The 13,217-nt window shown below is 45.1% G+C and overlaps 1 protein-coding gene across 15 annotated transcripts in view; it reads left to right on the top strand.

The window, feature by feature from the left end:
* Positions 1–13,217, top strand: part of THRB (thyroid hormone receptor beta) — a 401,819-nt gene that overhangs the window by 318,969 nt on the left and 69,633 nt on the right. For all 15 annotated transcript variants that reach the window (XM_017346748.3, XM_070072867.1, XM_070072869.1 and 12 more), the window contains one exon: positions 6,183–6,443. In XM_017346748.3, coding sequence (XP_017202237.1) covers positions 6,183–6,443 — 261 coding nt within the window. The remainder of the gene's footprint in view (positions 1–6,182; positions 6,444–13,217) is intronic.

Genomic DNA, 13,217 nt, shown 5'->3' with positions numbered 1-13,217 from the left:
CGTTATATAAAGATGTGGAAAGGGGTGCTTCAGGCACAGGAAAGAGCTTCTGCCAGCACTCTCTGGTGGGAATGAGTTTCAAAGAAGCCATGACTGCAGGACAAGGAGCAAGGTGCAGAGCTGCAGGAGAGGAGCTGAACCTGAGAGGGGCCCGTAGGGAGAGGCAGGGGTGCGCTCTGGTTGTCGTAAGGACCACAGGAAGACCAGGAAGACCTGGGGACCTTACTCAATACTGAGAGGAGCCACCAGAAGATTTTAAGCAGGAGAGAAATAGTAGTGTACTTCAAAAAGTTCATGGAAAGTGAAATTGAAAGATAAGTTAATTTAGGAGCAAAAACTGTTTTGAAACCCATGCATAGTTTTCTCATAATACACAGTCCACATGAGGAGTTTTTGAAGACCCCTTGTATACTCCGATTTATATTTTGAGGAACTCCTTCAGGGGCAGCATTTGAGCTAGCAGTCAAAAAACTGGTTAAGCTTTCCATATCCCCTGTTGTCGTGTCTGGGTTCAGTTCCTGGCTCTGCTCCTATTCCAGCAGCAGGTGGTTTGTTTCTGCCACCCACATGGGAGACTTGAGTTGAGTTCATGGCTCCTGGCTTTGACGTGGCTCTGCGCTGGCAGCTGCAGGTATTTGGGGAGTGAACTAGTGGAGGGAGCTCTCTCTGTCAGGCTGTTTCCGTCTGTCTAATTAAACCAACAAAAACCGTCACTCTGGCTGCTCTGTGGACGATAGTTTATAGGTGGCTGAGAGCAAGAGCAAATTCCAAATATGAATGAAAAATTGAATGAAGCAGTAAGTAGAGTTTCTAAGGAACGTTCAGAGCACTAATCAAATCATAGTTACTAATAAATGAATTACTCTTCATCAAATAAGGCCAATAATGGGAACATATCTGTTTACAGCACCAAAGAGAAGCAGCAACCAACAGCACTTGCCTAAATTTTAGGCTTCTTGTCAATCAAAAGCAAATCCCTGTGTACTCCCCAGGGTGTTTGTGGAGATGAGGGGAAATGTGTAGCTGCACACCTGGCCCACTGTCCGTACTCAGCCAAGTAGTAGTCTCTTTCTGTGACCCAGGACTCTAGACAATAATAATGAGTTGAAATTTACATAGCCGATGAATTCAGCAAAGCTCAAACTTAGGAGTTATAGTAAGAAGTATACATGGAAGGTAGAGACCTCTTGCCTAATATCTGGTACCCTGAAGTGATAATTCAACATAATCCTTGGATTTGTAAAGTGCATTCTATACATCTCCCCCCAACACAGAATACACTTTGGCATCTTGTACCTAATGCTAATGGCCTTTAGTCCAAGCTAAAAAATGCTGTCCCTGTGAGGACCATGACAGCCCCAGCCTACTCAGCTGGCCCTCTGTGACCACTCGGTCATAATCCTATTTCCTTTGCCTTAGCTCTTTCCCAGGGTGCCACCTCGCTTTTATATCCTGAAATACTTGAATATTTTAATATCATTTCCCTTTTTTCGGTGGACAAACTGACTTTCTGTCATCTTCAGCGAAGTCTGCAGAAATAGGATGTAGGCAGCCATGCTAATGAGATTTATGTTTCTGTGTTGCAAAAGAACCCTTTAGGTCAATGCTGTGTATTCAAAGCTGTGAGAATGACACTCATGAAAGGCAAACTCAGTCATTCACCTCCCTCAAGACACACAGCTCAATGTGTATCTAGTCACTGTAGTTACAGTTCACATATCACTATCTAGTTGTTTTTTAAATTTCTATTTGTTTATTACTTTGCATCATAACTGACAAATTAGTTAGTTGTCTTGGTGTCTAAAATGTGAAGTTTTAAAAGCCAGGTGAGCCAGTGCCGCGGCTCACTAGGCTAATCCGCTGCCTTGCGGCGCCGGCACACCGGGTTCTAGTCCCAGTCAGGGTGCCGGATTCTGTCCCGGTTGCCCCTCTTCCAGGCCAACTCTCTGCTGTGGCCAGGGAGTGCAGTGGAGGATGGCCCAAGTGCTTGGGCCCTGCACCCCATGGGAGACCAGGAGAAGCACCTGGCTCCTGCCTTCAGATCAGTGCGAAACTGGAGAGTGAACCAATGGCAAAGGAAGACCTTTCTCTCTGTCTCTCTCTCTCTCTCTCACTGTCCACTCCACTCTGCCTGTAAAAAAAAAAAAAAAAAAAAGCCAGGTGTTAGCTGGGATCCACTAAAAAAGCAAAGGGTTCATACTTCATGTGAATAACAAGATGTGATCATTTCAAGAATCTCCCTTTTTATTTATTTTGTAAAAGATTTCTTTATTTATTTAAAAGGCAGAGTTAGAGAGAGGGGGAGAGATGAGAGAGAGAGAGAGAGAGAAAGGTCTTCAGTTCGCTAGTTCTCTCAAATGGCCACAAACAGCTGGGATTAGGCCAGGCGGAAACCAGGAGCCAGGAACTTCTTCCAGGTCTCTCATGAAGGCACAGGGTCTCAAGCCTTGGGGTCATCTTCCCCTGCTCTCCCAGGCACATTAGCAAGGAGCTGGATAGGGAGTGGAGCAGTCAGGATTTCAACCAGCGCCCATATGGGATGCCAGCAAAGCAGGCAGCAGCTTTACCCACTACACCACAACGCTGGCCCTATAGGATCTCCCTTTTAAAAAAAATTTCTACCAGTATGTACACTATATCCCAGAAATGCTCAAAATGACAACCCTGGCCGGCACTGCAGCTCACTAGGCTAATCCTCCGCCTTGCGGCGCCGGCACACCGGGTTCTAGACCTGGTCGGGGTGCCGGATTCTGTCCTGGTTGCCCCTCTTCCAGGCCAGCTCTCTGCTGTGGCCAGGGAGTGCAGTGGAGGATGGCCCATGTCCTTGGGCCCTGCACCCTATGGGAGACCAGGAGAAGTACCTGGCTCCTGCCATCGGATTGGCGCGGTGCGCCGGCCGCAGCGCACCGGCCGCGGCGGCCGTTGGAGGGTGAACCAATGGCAAAGGAAGACCTTTCTCTCTGTCTCTCTCTCACTGTCCACTCTGCCTGTCAAAAAAATTTTAAAAATTAATAAAAAAAATGACAACCCTTATTTGCAACGCTACCTGCAATCTATAACATCCAATTATCATCTGACTTCTAATTTTTCACTCAGGAAATACAAAACCTTGCTGAATGTTTTCGATGACAATGCAAATTTCCTCCAAGACATCACACTTATCCAAAACCTGCCAAAAATTTATTGTCTTACCTCAAATGTGCCTTCATCCTGTGCATCTCAAACCCCCCTGAGTATAAGAAACACCTGGAAAACCCACTGGACCTCTACCTGTGCAGGCCCCATGCTTCTTCCAGGAGTCTGAGTTTCAATGTTACTTTATAGCAGCACCTCGGGGAACTCTGATACAAACCAAAGTGTGAGAATCCCTGGCTTACCACTTTGAGATATTACTCCCTCTATAAAGAAATATCTCATCAGTGTGAGTTCTGGGTGGAACCAAAGGATACGGGCATCAGACGTAGTAAAAGCAGACAAGTCCTGAAACCTTTGTTTCCTACCATATGCATACAGAGGTACCTTGTGGTTCTCACCACTCACAAAACACCCAGTAGACGGAATTCAAGAAGCCTGGTGTGGTGGGTGTCTCATTGCTCTTTGGGAATGGAATGGACATGACATGTACCGCCTCCCACCCACCCCCGCTCCTGAGAGGATAAGAATCAAGAATCTTCATTTAATAAATCCCTATTGAATTTTCCCATGACCCAACCAGGACTCTCAGCCTCTAGGTTTCCCAGCAATGCCTCAACCAATAAACCTGCCAGTTAAGCAACTGAGTGTCATTATTGTGAATGCAATTACAGACTGTAATTATGAGCTTGTAAATGCCTCTCGTGAATGGAGCCCTTTTCCCGAACCACCTCAGCTGCTTCTCTTAGGAAAGTGGAAGGCAGTCCTACTCCTGCCTCACCCCTGGCCTCCCTGACTGAGAAGAAACCCCCTCCTGCCGGCCCCAGGGATGTGCTGAGCCAGCTTTGCAGGCTGTGCCTGAAGCAGAGAGATCCCCTTGGAGGGGTGTTGCTTTTAGCATTTCTCATGCAAGCATTGTTTCTCTAGACAGTGGTGACTACCCAGTTGGGCTCTATTTCCTTGTTTCTGTTGGGGCAGGGGAATTAACGCCACATTTCAAGAATTTCTGTAGAAAAACCCAAAGTTGGAGGCTTTACAAAATGGCTGGAGAACTTTCACTTTGTTTCAGTTGAGCTTTAGAGGATGCAGTTTGCTCAGGATTTGGAGTTCCTGAAAATGAAGTAGATACGGGAGACATTCACATGGAAGACAAGGCTGGGAGACATTCGCATGGGAGACAAGGCTTTTCATGTGTGTGGAATCAGGCCCAGAATTAACCCTTGCACTCAGCAGCTTTATATCTAGCTCAGGAAAATCTCCAGCCCTCACGGATAAGAGGTACCTGAATGAACTCTACATAGATATGGCTAGCTGGACGTGAAACACAGTCTCCCAAGATCTCAATCCGCTGTGCCTTTTTTATGGATAGTGAGCATAAGTGCCTGTAATTGCACCAGTAACTGCCATGGTTGAAAAGTCCAGGCCTTTTTTAGTCACCACGCAGTGAATGAGGTAAACTCTGAGAAGGAAGAACCCGTGTTTCTTTAACTTACCTCTTGCATCGCCTCACACAGCTCTCTGCATAGAGGGAACTTTCAAAGCTCTCTTCTGAATAAGATCAAATGTTGCAAGAAAAAGCCAGCACAGTTTTTAAAAGAAGGCTTTGCTCACTACCAAATGTAAGCTAGTTCGAGCCACGGCGTTTTCATGTCCTATAACAAGGAAATCAGATGCTGGTTATGACTTTGTTACTGCCGCTGCTGTTCATGGTCTTCTCCCAGGATAGAAGTGTGCTTGGGCACTTTCTCCTAGTAGAGCGAAGACCTGGAAGGGGAAATGCAAACCCTCGTCAAATGAACATGTCTGGGAGCCTCACAGAAGGTGTTCATGAAAACCTGAAGCGTTCTTATCCCTGGGTTGTATAACTCCAAATTCATTTTAAATGTCTGAGAGGCAGCTTAAAATTTCCTATTGTCTCTCTAGGCACCGTGGTCATTAGTTATTTCAGCATAAAAGAAAATCCACATATAATTTCTAGTCTTTAGATTACTCTTTACTTTAAGAGGAGGACTCTACATTTTTTCCTAATTTTGAAAAACAAATTTCTGGAAATATGGATGACCAGATGGATTCTGGTTTTTTAGTATGACAGCATGCATACAAATGTATGTCTCAGGCTGTCTATTAGCTGTCTCGTTTTTGCTTTCTAGTTTTTATCCTTGAACAGTAAAGCTATTCAAGGAGGTAAAATTTGCCACTTGGAAGTTAGTGTGACAACTCTCATTGTATTATTCCTTTTTCCCCCCACTTTCTAGAAGGCAGACCTTCAAGTCCTGATGAATGAAGAAAACAGCAACATAATCTACATAAATAATTAACCACCTGGTACCCCAGCAGGAAACATGTAGGGCTCATCCTTCTGTCCTTGGGACCCTTAATTTGCTCCACACTGAAGCCCTATCTACTCCCTTCCACTGATCTCCTTGCCTCTCCTGGGCTACACCGAAACCATTTACAGCACTTCTATTTGAAAGAGCCAGGGTTTTCTGTGTTTTGTTTTGTTCTGTTGTGTTTTCAATGCATCAGGGGTGTGAGAACAGAGTTGTCACTCTCTGTGGCCACGTGAGCCTGTCCCAGGTAAGGCTCAGGGTGTCCCTCAGGTCAGCCTGTGATAAAACCCAAGTCAAACAAGGCTGAATCCTGGCTGTTTTATGGTCTAAGATTCTGACCTCAGGTCTCGGCCAGCCCTGACTCTCCAGACCTCACATGGTCATCTAAGCAGTAACATGAATGGGTGGAAACTCGCTCAAGGACCACTGATGTGGAGTGGGACTGGCGAAAGTACAGCCTTGCCATGGAGCAGCTACTGTCTGCCCAGCCACTAAAAATAAGGGGGAAGGTGTTGATTACTGCAACAGACAAACTAGAGGACGTGGCTAAATGCCCAAGGCTGACAACCTCTGCATCTTATCACTGCCATCCAGCCGAGGTACCTGTGAGTTCTGTCAGCCCAAAAGAATTGAGAAACAACTTGCCTTGCAAAACTCTGCATTTCAGCAAAATCTTGACAATGCCAACAGCTCATCATCTCCTGTTTTTCAACCCTGCAGAAAATGGCCTTCCAGCCTGGGACAAACCGAAGCCCTGTCCAGACGGCGACCGCGACTGGAAGCTAGGAGGGATGTCTGAAACCTGCCTGCACAGGAAGAGCCATCCGGACAGGCGCAGCGCGTTGAAAAACGAACAGTCATCACCACATCTCATCCAGGCCACTTGGACGAGCTCCATCCTCCACCTGGACCCCGAGGACGTGAGCGATCAGAGCGTCTCGAGTGCCCAGCCCTTCCAGACGGAAGAGAAGAGATGCAAAGGTAACTAAGCTTTTTCTCTTTAAGAACATGATCGTGTGTTTTAGCAAGGAAAACCACTCTGTTGCACCTGTGCGCTCAGTCGCCATTTCTTCGAGGGGTCCTGTCTGGGTGTTTTCCCCAACTGTTCTGTGATGAGCATTCTTGATCCCCAAACCTTCTTTTTAAACATCAATAAGTGGGATCCAAAGAGAGCAGTGTGCTTCGGTTTCGTGTTGCGTTGGGACATCTGGGGAGAAGACGTTTTTATTTCTCTAATTAGCAGAAGCATGGTTGGTTTTGGCTTTCATTCTGTTTTTGGATCCGAGTAAAAACAGACATGGCTATAGTTATATAACTTCCAGCTTTGGGTGTGTGCGTGTGCGTGTGCGTATGTGTGTCTTCCCAAGGGTACCAGTAGCTAAAGGGATTTTAAAGCCTACCTTTAACCCAAATAGACAATTCATGCTCAAAAGAGAGGTTTTAAGTTGTTGTCTTTTACGTAGGAAATCCTTGTGTCATCCTGAAAGGAGAGATTATGGTGTTAACAGGTTGTCACCTCATAAGGGAGAAAAAAAAAAACTGTTACAGCAGCCTAAGTTCCCACTTGCATGAGATTAAACCGTCTTTGCCTCAAGTGCCCTCCACCCTGACAGATGTCTTCATGCTGATCACTTTATTGTCTTAGGGCTCCCAAAATCTTGGCTTCTTAAATCGATTTGTGTCTTTAAACGTCCAAGTTCATGTACCTTCCCATTGTATTTTTCAATTTTCAAGCTTAAAGAAACAAAAAAAAAGATCTTTGGTGTTTTCGTTAAGGGTTGGAACTCATGGTAAAATTTGGTGTGTTGAAAAATTTTGCAATCATATGCCAATGTATAAGAATGTCAGTGTATAAAGCATCCTATATATGAGCCATGAAGTTCTTTTACAAGCTGTTCCAAGGAATGTGAACACATAATCATTTTCATCATTCTTGCCAAAGAGCTGATCTTTTAACTTTTCTGAAATACATGGGAAGCACCAGGTTACTTGGGAAACTGAGTGTGCAGATTGTCCCAGTTGAAAATATTCAAATAGAATGGTGAGATCTGGTTATGAGCTCTGATAGGAGAGCGATCAGTGTCCCATTTGGAAAGATTGGTGTTTGAGCTGTCTCTCAAATTTATTAGTAGGAAAGTGGAGAAGTTAAAAGGAATATTTAGAAAAAGAGCTAAACCAGGTTTTTTTCAAAGGAGTCAGGATGTAGGTGAGGTATACCTGTGTGAGCACGCCCACGCATGCACATTTGCTCAAAATACAATCGAGACCGTCTTAGCACTTGTGACTAGATCGTATCTTCAGATTTTATGGGTTAACATTTAAACAGGGCCAGTCTTTGGTTGACAGTGAAATAGTAAGAGGAAACGCTAGTGTCCTCATGACTTAGGGGCCCTGTGAACTAAGATGGATTCATCACAGTGGTACCCATAGCCGCTCATTCATTCATTCACAGAATCCGTCTATGTTTATCACTTTTCAGTAACTTAGTCCCCAACCTACACCTTTCACTTTGTTGGTGCACATTAAAAGCAAGAAGAAAGGGTCTGTGTCGAAATCCAAGACTCTAAGTATGGTACACTGGTTAAGACCACACATTTTTGAGACTGACATATTTTGGCTAGAATCCCAGCCCTTCCACTTTCTGTCCATTGGCAAACTTATCTGATTGTTGAAATAATTCAACAAGATCACATATGCATGCATTTAGCATAGTACCTGACACTTGGTGCTCTCTGAAGAGCAGCTCTCATTATTGCTATCACCATTATGATTAGGGATGCGACATTACATCAAATAAATTCTTTGCCTGGCGCTGTGTGGCTGGCAAGGAATGGAGCAAGGAGCATGACAGACAGCTGTAGGGTGGAGCAGACCATTTCCAGGTGGTTAGAGTTGATGATCCATTTTGTATTCACTCAGCTCTCTTTCACTGAAAGTCAGAAAATGGTTTAATATGAAAGTAGAAGTAAATTATTAAAGTCATTTCTCAAGATTCTAGTATTCCAGGAGAAACCACTAAGGCAAACTGTCCTGTGGTTCCCACAGGAACCCCAGAAGCTGCATGATGTGGGCATGAAGCAATGCCTTTACTCAACGTGAAAATGCCACTAGGAAATCTACTCCTCATGGCCCCAGAATCTTATAAATTGAATTTCTCTCCCTCAAATGAACCCTTGATTTAGTGAGGCACCAGTGAGGCCAGGAAAACACTGTGGTTCATTGGCTTTTTTTTTTTTTTCCTTTCTGGAGTTGGTTCTTCTCCATCTACTATGCTTGGCTGTTACCTCCATGAGAGTACTCCAAAAAAGTTTGTGGAATAATGGAAATTAAAAATAAATTAATTTTGTTACAAAAATTTTTATATCCATGCATACTTTTTCCATAATACACATTTCACATGAACTTTTCAAAGATCCCTGATATGAACAGGTTTCAAAAAATTTTTTTAAGATTTGTTTATTTGAGGTAGAGTTACAGACAGAAAGAGGGATAGACTGTGGACAGGTCCTCCATCTGCTGGTTCACTCCGCACATGGCCACAATAGCCAGAGCTGGGCTGATCCACAGAGCCAGGAGCCTCCTCCAGGTCTCCCATGTGGATACGAGGGCCTAAACACTGGGGCTATCCTCCATTGCTTTTCCAAACCATTCGCAGAGAGCTGGCACCCATAAGGGATGCCAGCGCCACAGGCGGAGGCTTAACCTACTATGCCACAGCACGGGCTCCTCAAAATTTTTTGCTCCAAGATCAAGTTCCCCTTTAATTTTTGAAGGACCTCATACACAAGCGCAGTCGCTGTCAGGGGAGTTCTTTTTTGATGCCCTTCACGCTGTATGCTCATTTCCTGGCTGGCTGTTATACCTAATACCTCAATCCTGGGCGGCAGTTCCATTCATTCATCCACCAGTGGCTACTACATGCACTACATTGTCCTTTTGTCCAAGTACAGAGTCATAGCAGTGGCTCCAGAAGGACCCCAAATGAATCAATAAGAACCAAGTGTCCTGGAAGGATACAGAAAGATTAAAGTCTACAGTGCAGGGTGCTGCTTGAAGTTGTGAAATAAACCCATCTCCCCAAGTGGCCAGGCTAAGCCAGTACAGCTCTGTGGTTTGTGGGTAGGACTCTTCTGCCGTCTGTCTATTACCACTCTCTACTGATGTGAGTACAGAAATTGAGGATAAACTGCAGGAGCTCTGAGAGAGGCTGAGCATTGCAGCTGACATGCAAATACATGATCAGCGGAACCATCCCTCCAAGCAGGGTGTTGAGTGTTGTCAGCCTCGCCCGGTCAGTCACATGTGCTCAGAACCATGGTTCTACTGTGCAGTAGTACTACTACACAACACAGCCCTGCGCTGAACCAGGCGTTGGTCCAGAATGGACCAGATTTGTTTTTAATGCTTTTTCACTTCAAATAGCTATGGAACCATTGATTTATGTTTCTAGTAATCTTAGGTGTTTTTTTTTTTTTCTTTAGGATTATCTTTGGTTTGTATCTCGCGTTATGTTTTTCATCCTGCTCTGAATACTGGTTCTCTATTCATTGGCTCCTGTGCCCCTGTCTGCTGCAAGCATTTTAACTAAATTAATTGTAACACATTTAGCCAGAATGGAAGCTGGAGCCCTCACATTCTACTACAGAGCCCACAGCTGGAGTGTGCGCAAGTATCAGAGTCTGTCCGGTGGGAACAAGTGACGCTTCACTTCCCCACACACCCGGCTCCACCCACACCTATCCCCCATCTCCATGCCCTTGAAGTTGCTGTGCTAATGTGAGCCGATTGCTCAGCCATGTGGACCACATCCTGTTCCTTGTCCATCTCCTCCCTTCCCAGGGTCTGACATGCGTACTCAACGCTGCTCAGAGTCTTGTCGGCCAACCAGTGGCACCAGCAGCACCTGGGCGTTGTTAGAAATGAGTATCTCGGGCCCCACCCGCACTACTGAACTGCAAGCTGGGGAGTGGAGCCCAGAAATCTGCGTTGAACCAGCCCTCCAGAAAGTGCTTAGTCTAGGAAAGGGTGTGCCACCTAGTGGGCACTCGGGGAATGTACATCTTTTCTTTCCCTCCTTGATTGTACTCAGGAAGACTTTGAGTTGCTTATTTCTTGATTGGGCCTGGCCTACCTTAATGGCCAGTTGCAGGGTCAGCTGCTAATCACGCCACCTGGGAACACTCAACCCTGAGACTTGTGGCTTTCTGAAAGTGCCACACTGTTAGCCTGGAGCTCTGATCCTCTCCTGAGTTTTTGCAAGGCCTGTCCCCTCTGCCATCTCATGTCCTCTCCCACCAGTCCCACAGGGATGCTTCTGGACAGAGGCCTGGAGGCCTGGAGCTGGACCTCACCAGTCCTGAGGAACCCAGTCAGGTCTCCATCCTTTGTGGGTTTTTTATTTATTTATTTTATTTTTATTTATTTATTTATTTATTTATTTTTTGACAGGCAGAGTAGACAGTGAGAGAGAAAGAGACAGAGAGAAAGGTCTTCCTTTGCCGTTGGTTCACCCTCCAATGGCCGTCGCATCACGCTGATCCAAAGCCAGGAGCCAGGTGCTTCTCCTGGTCTCCCATGGGGTGCAGGGCCCAAGGACCTGGGCCATCCTCCACTGCCCTCCCAGGCCACAGCTGAGAGCTGGCCTGGAAGAGGGGCAACCGGGAAAGAATCAGGTGCCCCAACCCAGACTAGAACCTGGTGTGCCGGAGCCCCGACCGGGACTAGAACCCGGTGTGCCGGAGGATTAGCCTAGTGAGCCACAGAGCCGGCGGAGGTCTCCATCCTTTGACGTTTGCCTGTGCTGTCACTCAGGCCCTTCCTGGTGGCAGACACAGGGCAGGGACTGACCCATCTCGCTGCCTGTATCTGAAGAAAGATGGCAACAATCTGGTGACCTCGCTGGGACTTCCCCACAGGTCTGCTCGATTCTGAATATCAAAATCCCAAGTCTCAGATATGTAGGGAGGCAAGAGACAACAGTCAAAGTCACTTTAGTGAGAAGTTACTGTATCTCCTGATTTAAAAAAAAAAAAAGCCCTATATTGTCATTGTAGAAAAAATAAAATTTTCCATAATTTTTCCCAATTACAAATCATTTTTAAAAATCATACATTATTCTATCCCCTAAGGACAAGCTCCACTCTAATTTTCACTATATTTCAGTCTTTCTTCTGGGCACATCTTTTTTTTTTTTTCTTTTTTTGTTACAAATGTGATCTACTGGGCAAATGATTTTGAACCAGCTTTTAATGCTTAACAATATATCATGAACATTTCCCCATGTCATTAAATATTCTCCTGAATCCTGACTTTTATTGGCTATAGATTATCCTTGCTTATAGATGTACCATAATTTATTAAACCGCTACTCAAGATTTAGACAAGTTAAAGTAATTTTTAAAACAGCATCTTGTGTCAGCAAAGGGACAGACTACTAACTCATACCTTCATAAAGAGAAAAAAAATGAATCAAATCAGTGATGGCAATTTTAAATGATGTACAGTTCTCATTTACCAAAATAACAAAGCGTTCTAAAAACTCGAGGCACAAATGCAAGCCATTGTGTGCACGATCATCCTTCAAGTGAGACACTCACATTTGCAGGAGGTGATCACTATCTTTGTCCTTAAGTCAAGGACAAGGACATCTTCAGGCGAATGAGACTTTCAGAAGGTAGAAAATGACGAAGCCTGAGCCCTCGCACTCACACCAGCATCTGGCCCATCCATCTCTGCTCTCCACGCTGCCCTCCTCACCATGCATCAGGATCCGCCGTCCCAGCTGAGAGCAGCAGTGATTCATAGACTGTGATCAACGTGAGCATACGGGTTGTCTACCAACTTCTGGCAGAGTTAGAGAGCTGCGTGATTTAACTCTTCAAAGACAGGGAAGAGCACCCCAGAAGGAGGCCAAGCAGAAACAGAGGAGCAAGAAAAGAAAGAAAAACTATCAGCGAGGGTGGAAAGGAGAAAAAGCCAGAAACCAGGTCATGCCAAAGTCAAGAATCTGTTCTGTCCAAGTTCTGTTTTCATTGAGATACAATTTAGCCGTGCCTGTGACCCTGGGGTCCCTCTTACAATACTGTGTCCCTAGAAGCAGTTACACAGCCACACAGGACAGGAAGATCTGTGTTCAGACATGGTTTTTTTCACCTTTGTTTTTGTGACTGATACATTAGAAGTTATCCAGATGTCCACCCATACAAATAAATTATTCAAATAAATAACATCCTATCTAAAGTAACCTAGAAAAAAAAGTTAAGCTTCTAAAAAGAGGTGATTTTAAAAATACTTAATGAAAGCAAGCATGCATTAAGAATATTGTGTTCACAATGATAGCTTTTAAAGTCTATTTATGAGGCCAGCTTTAGCAGGTTAAACCACCACCTGCAATGCCAGCATCCCATATCAGAGCACTGGTTCACGTCCTGGCTGCTCTGCTTCCAGTCCAGCTCCCTGCTAATGCACCTGGGAAAGCAGCAGAAGGCGGCCCAAGTACTTGAGCCCCTGCCAGCCATGTGGGAGATCCAGATGGAACTTTGGACCCCTGACTTCGGCCTGGCCCAGCTCTGGCCATTATGGCCACCTAGGGAATGAACCAGCAGATGGAAGAACCACCCCCCATCACACCACCTTTCAAATAAATAAATATTTTAAAAATAAAAGTCTTGTAAATTTTTAAAAATCCTATATAGTTGAATATGCATGAATGTGCATGGAAGAAAGTGCTCATATACACATCCAGTTTGTTCTGGT

This window comes from Oryctolagus cuniculus, chromosome 4, assembly GCF_964237555.1.
Source record: "Oryctolagus cuniculus chromosome 4, mOryCun1.1, whole genome shotgun sequence".
In the NCBI taxonomy this organism is placed as follows: Eukaryota; Metazoa; Chordata; class Mammalia; order Lagomorpha; family Leporidae; genus Oryctolagus; species Oryctolagus cuniculus.
The sequence above is the reverse complement of the archived record's forward strand: the minus strand, read 5'-3'. Positions and strand labels throughout refer to the sequence as shown.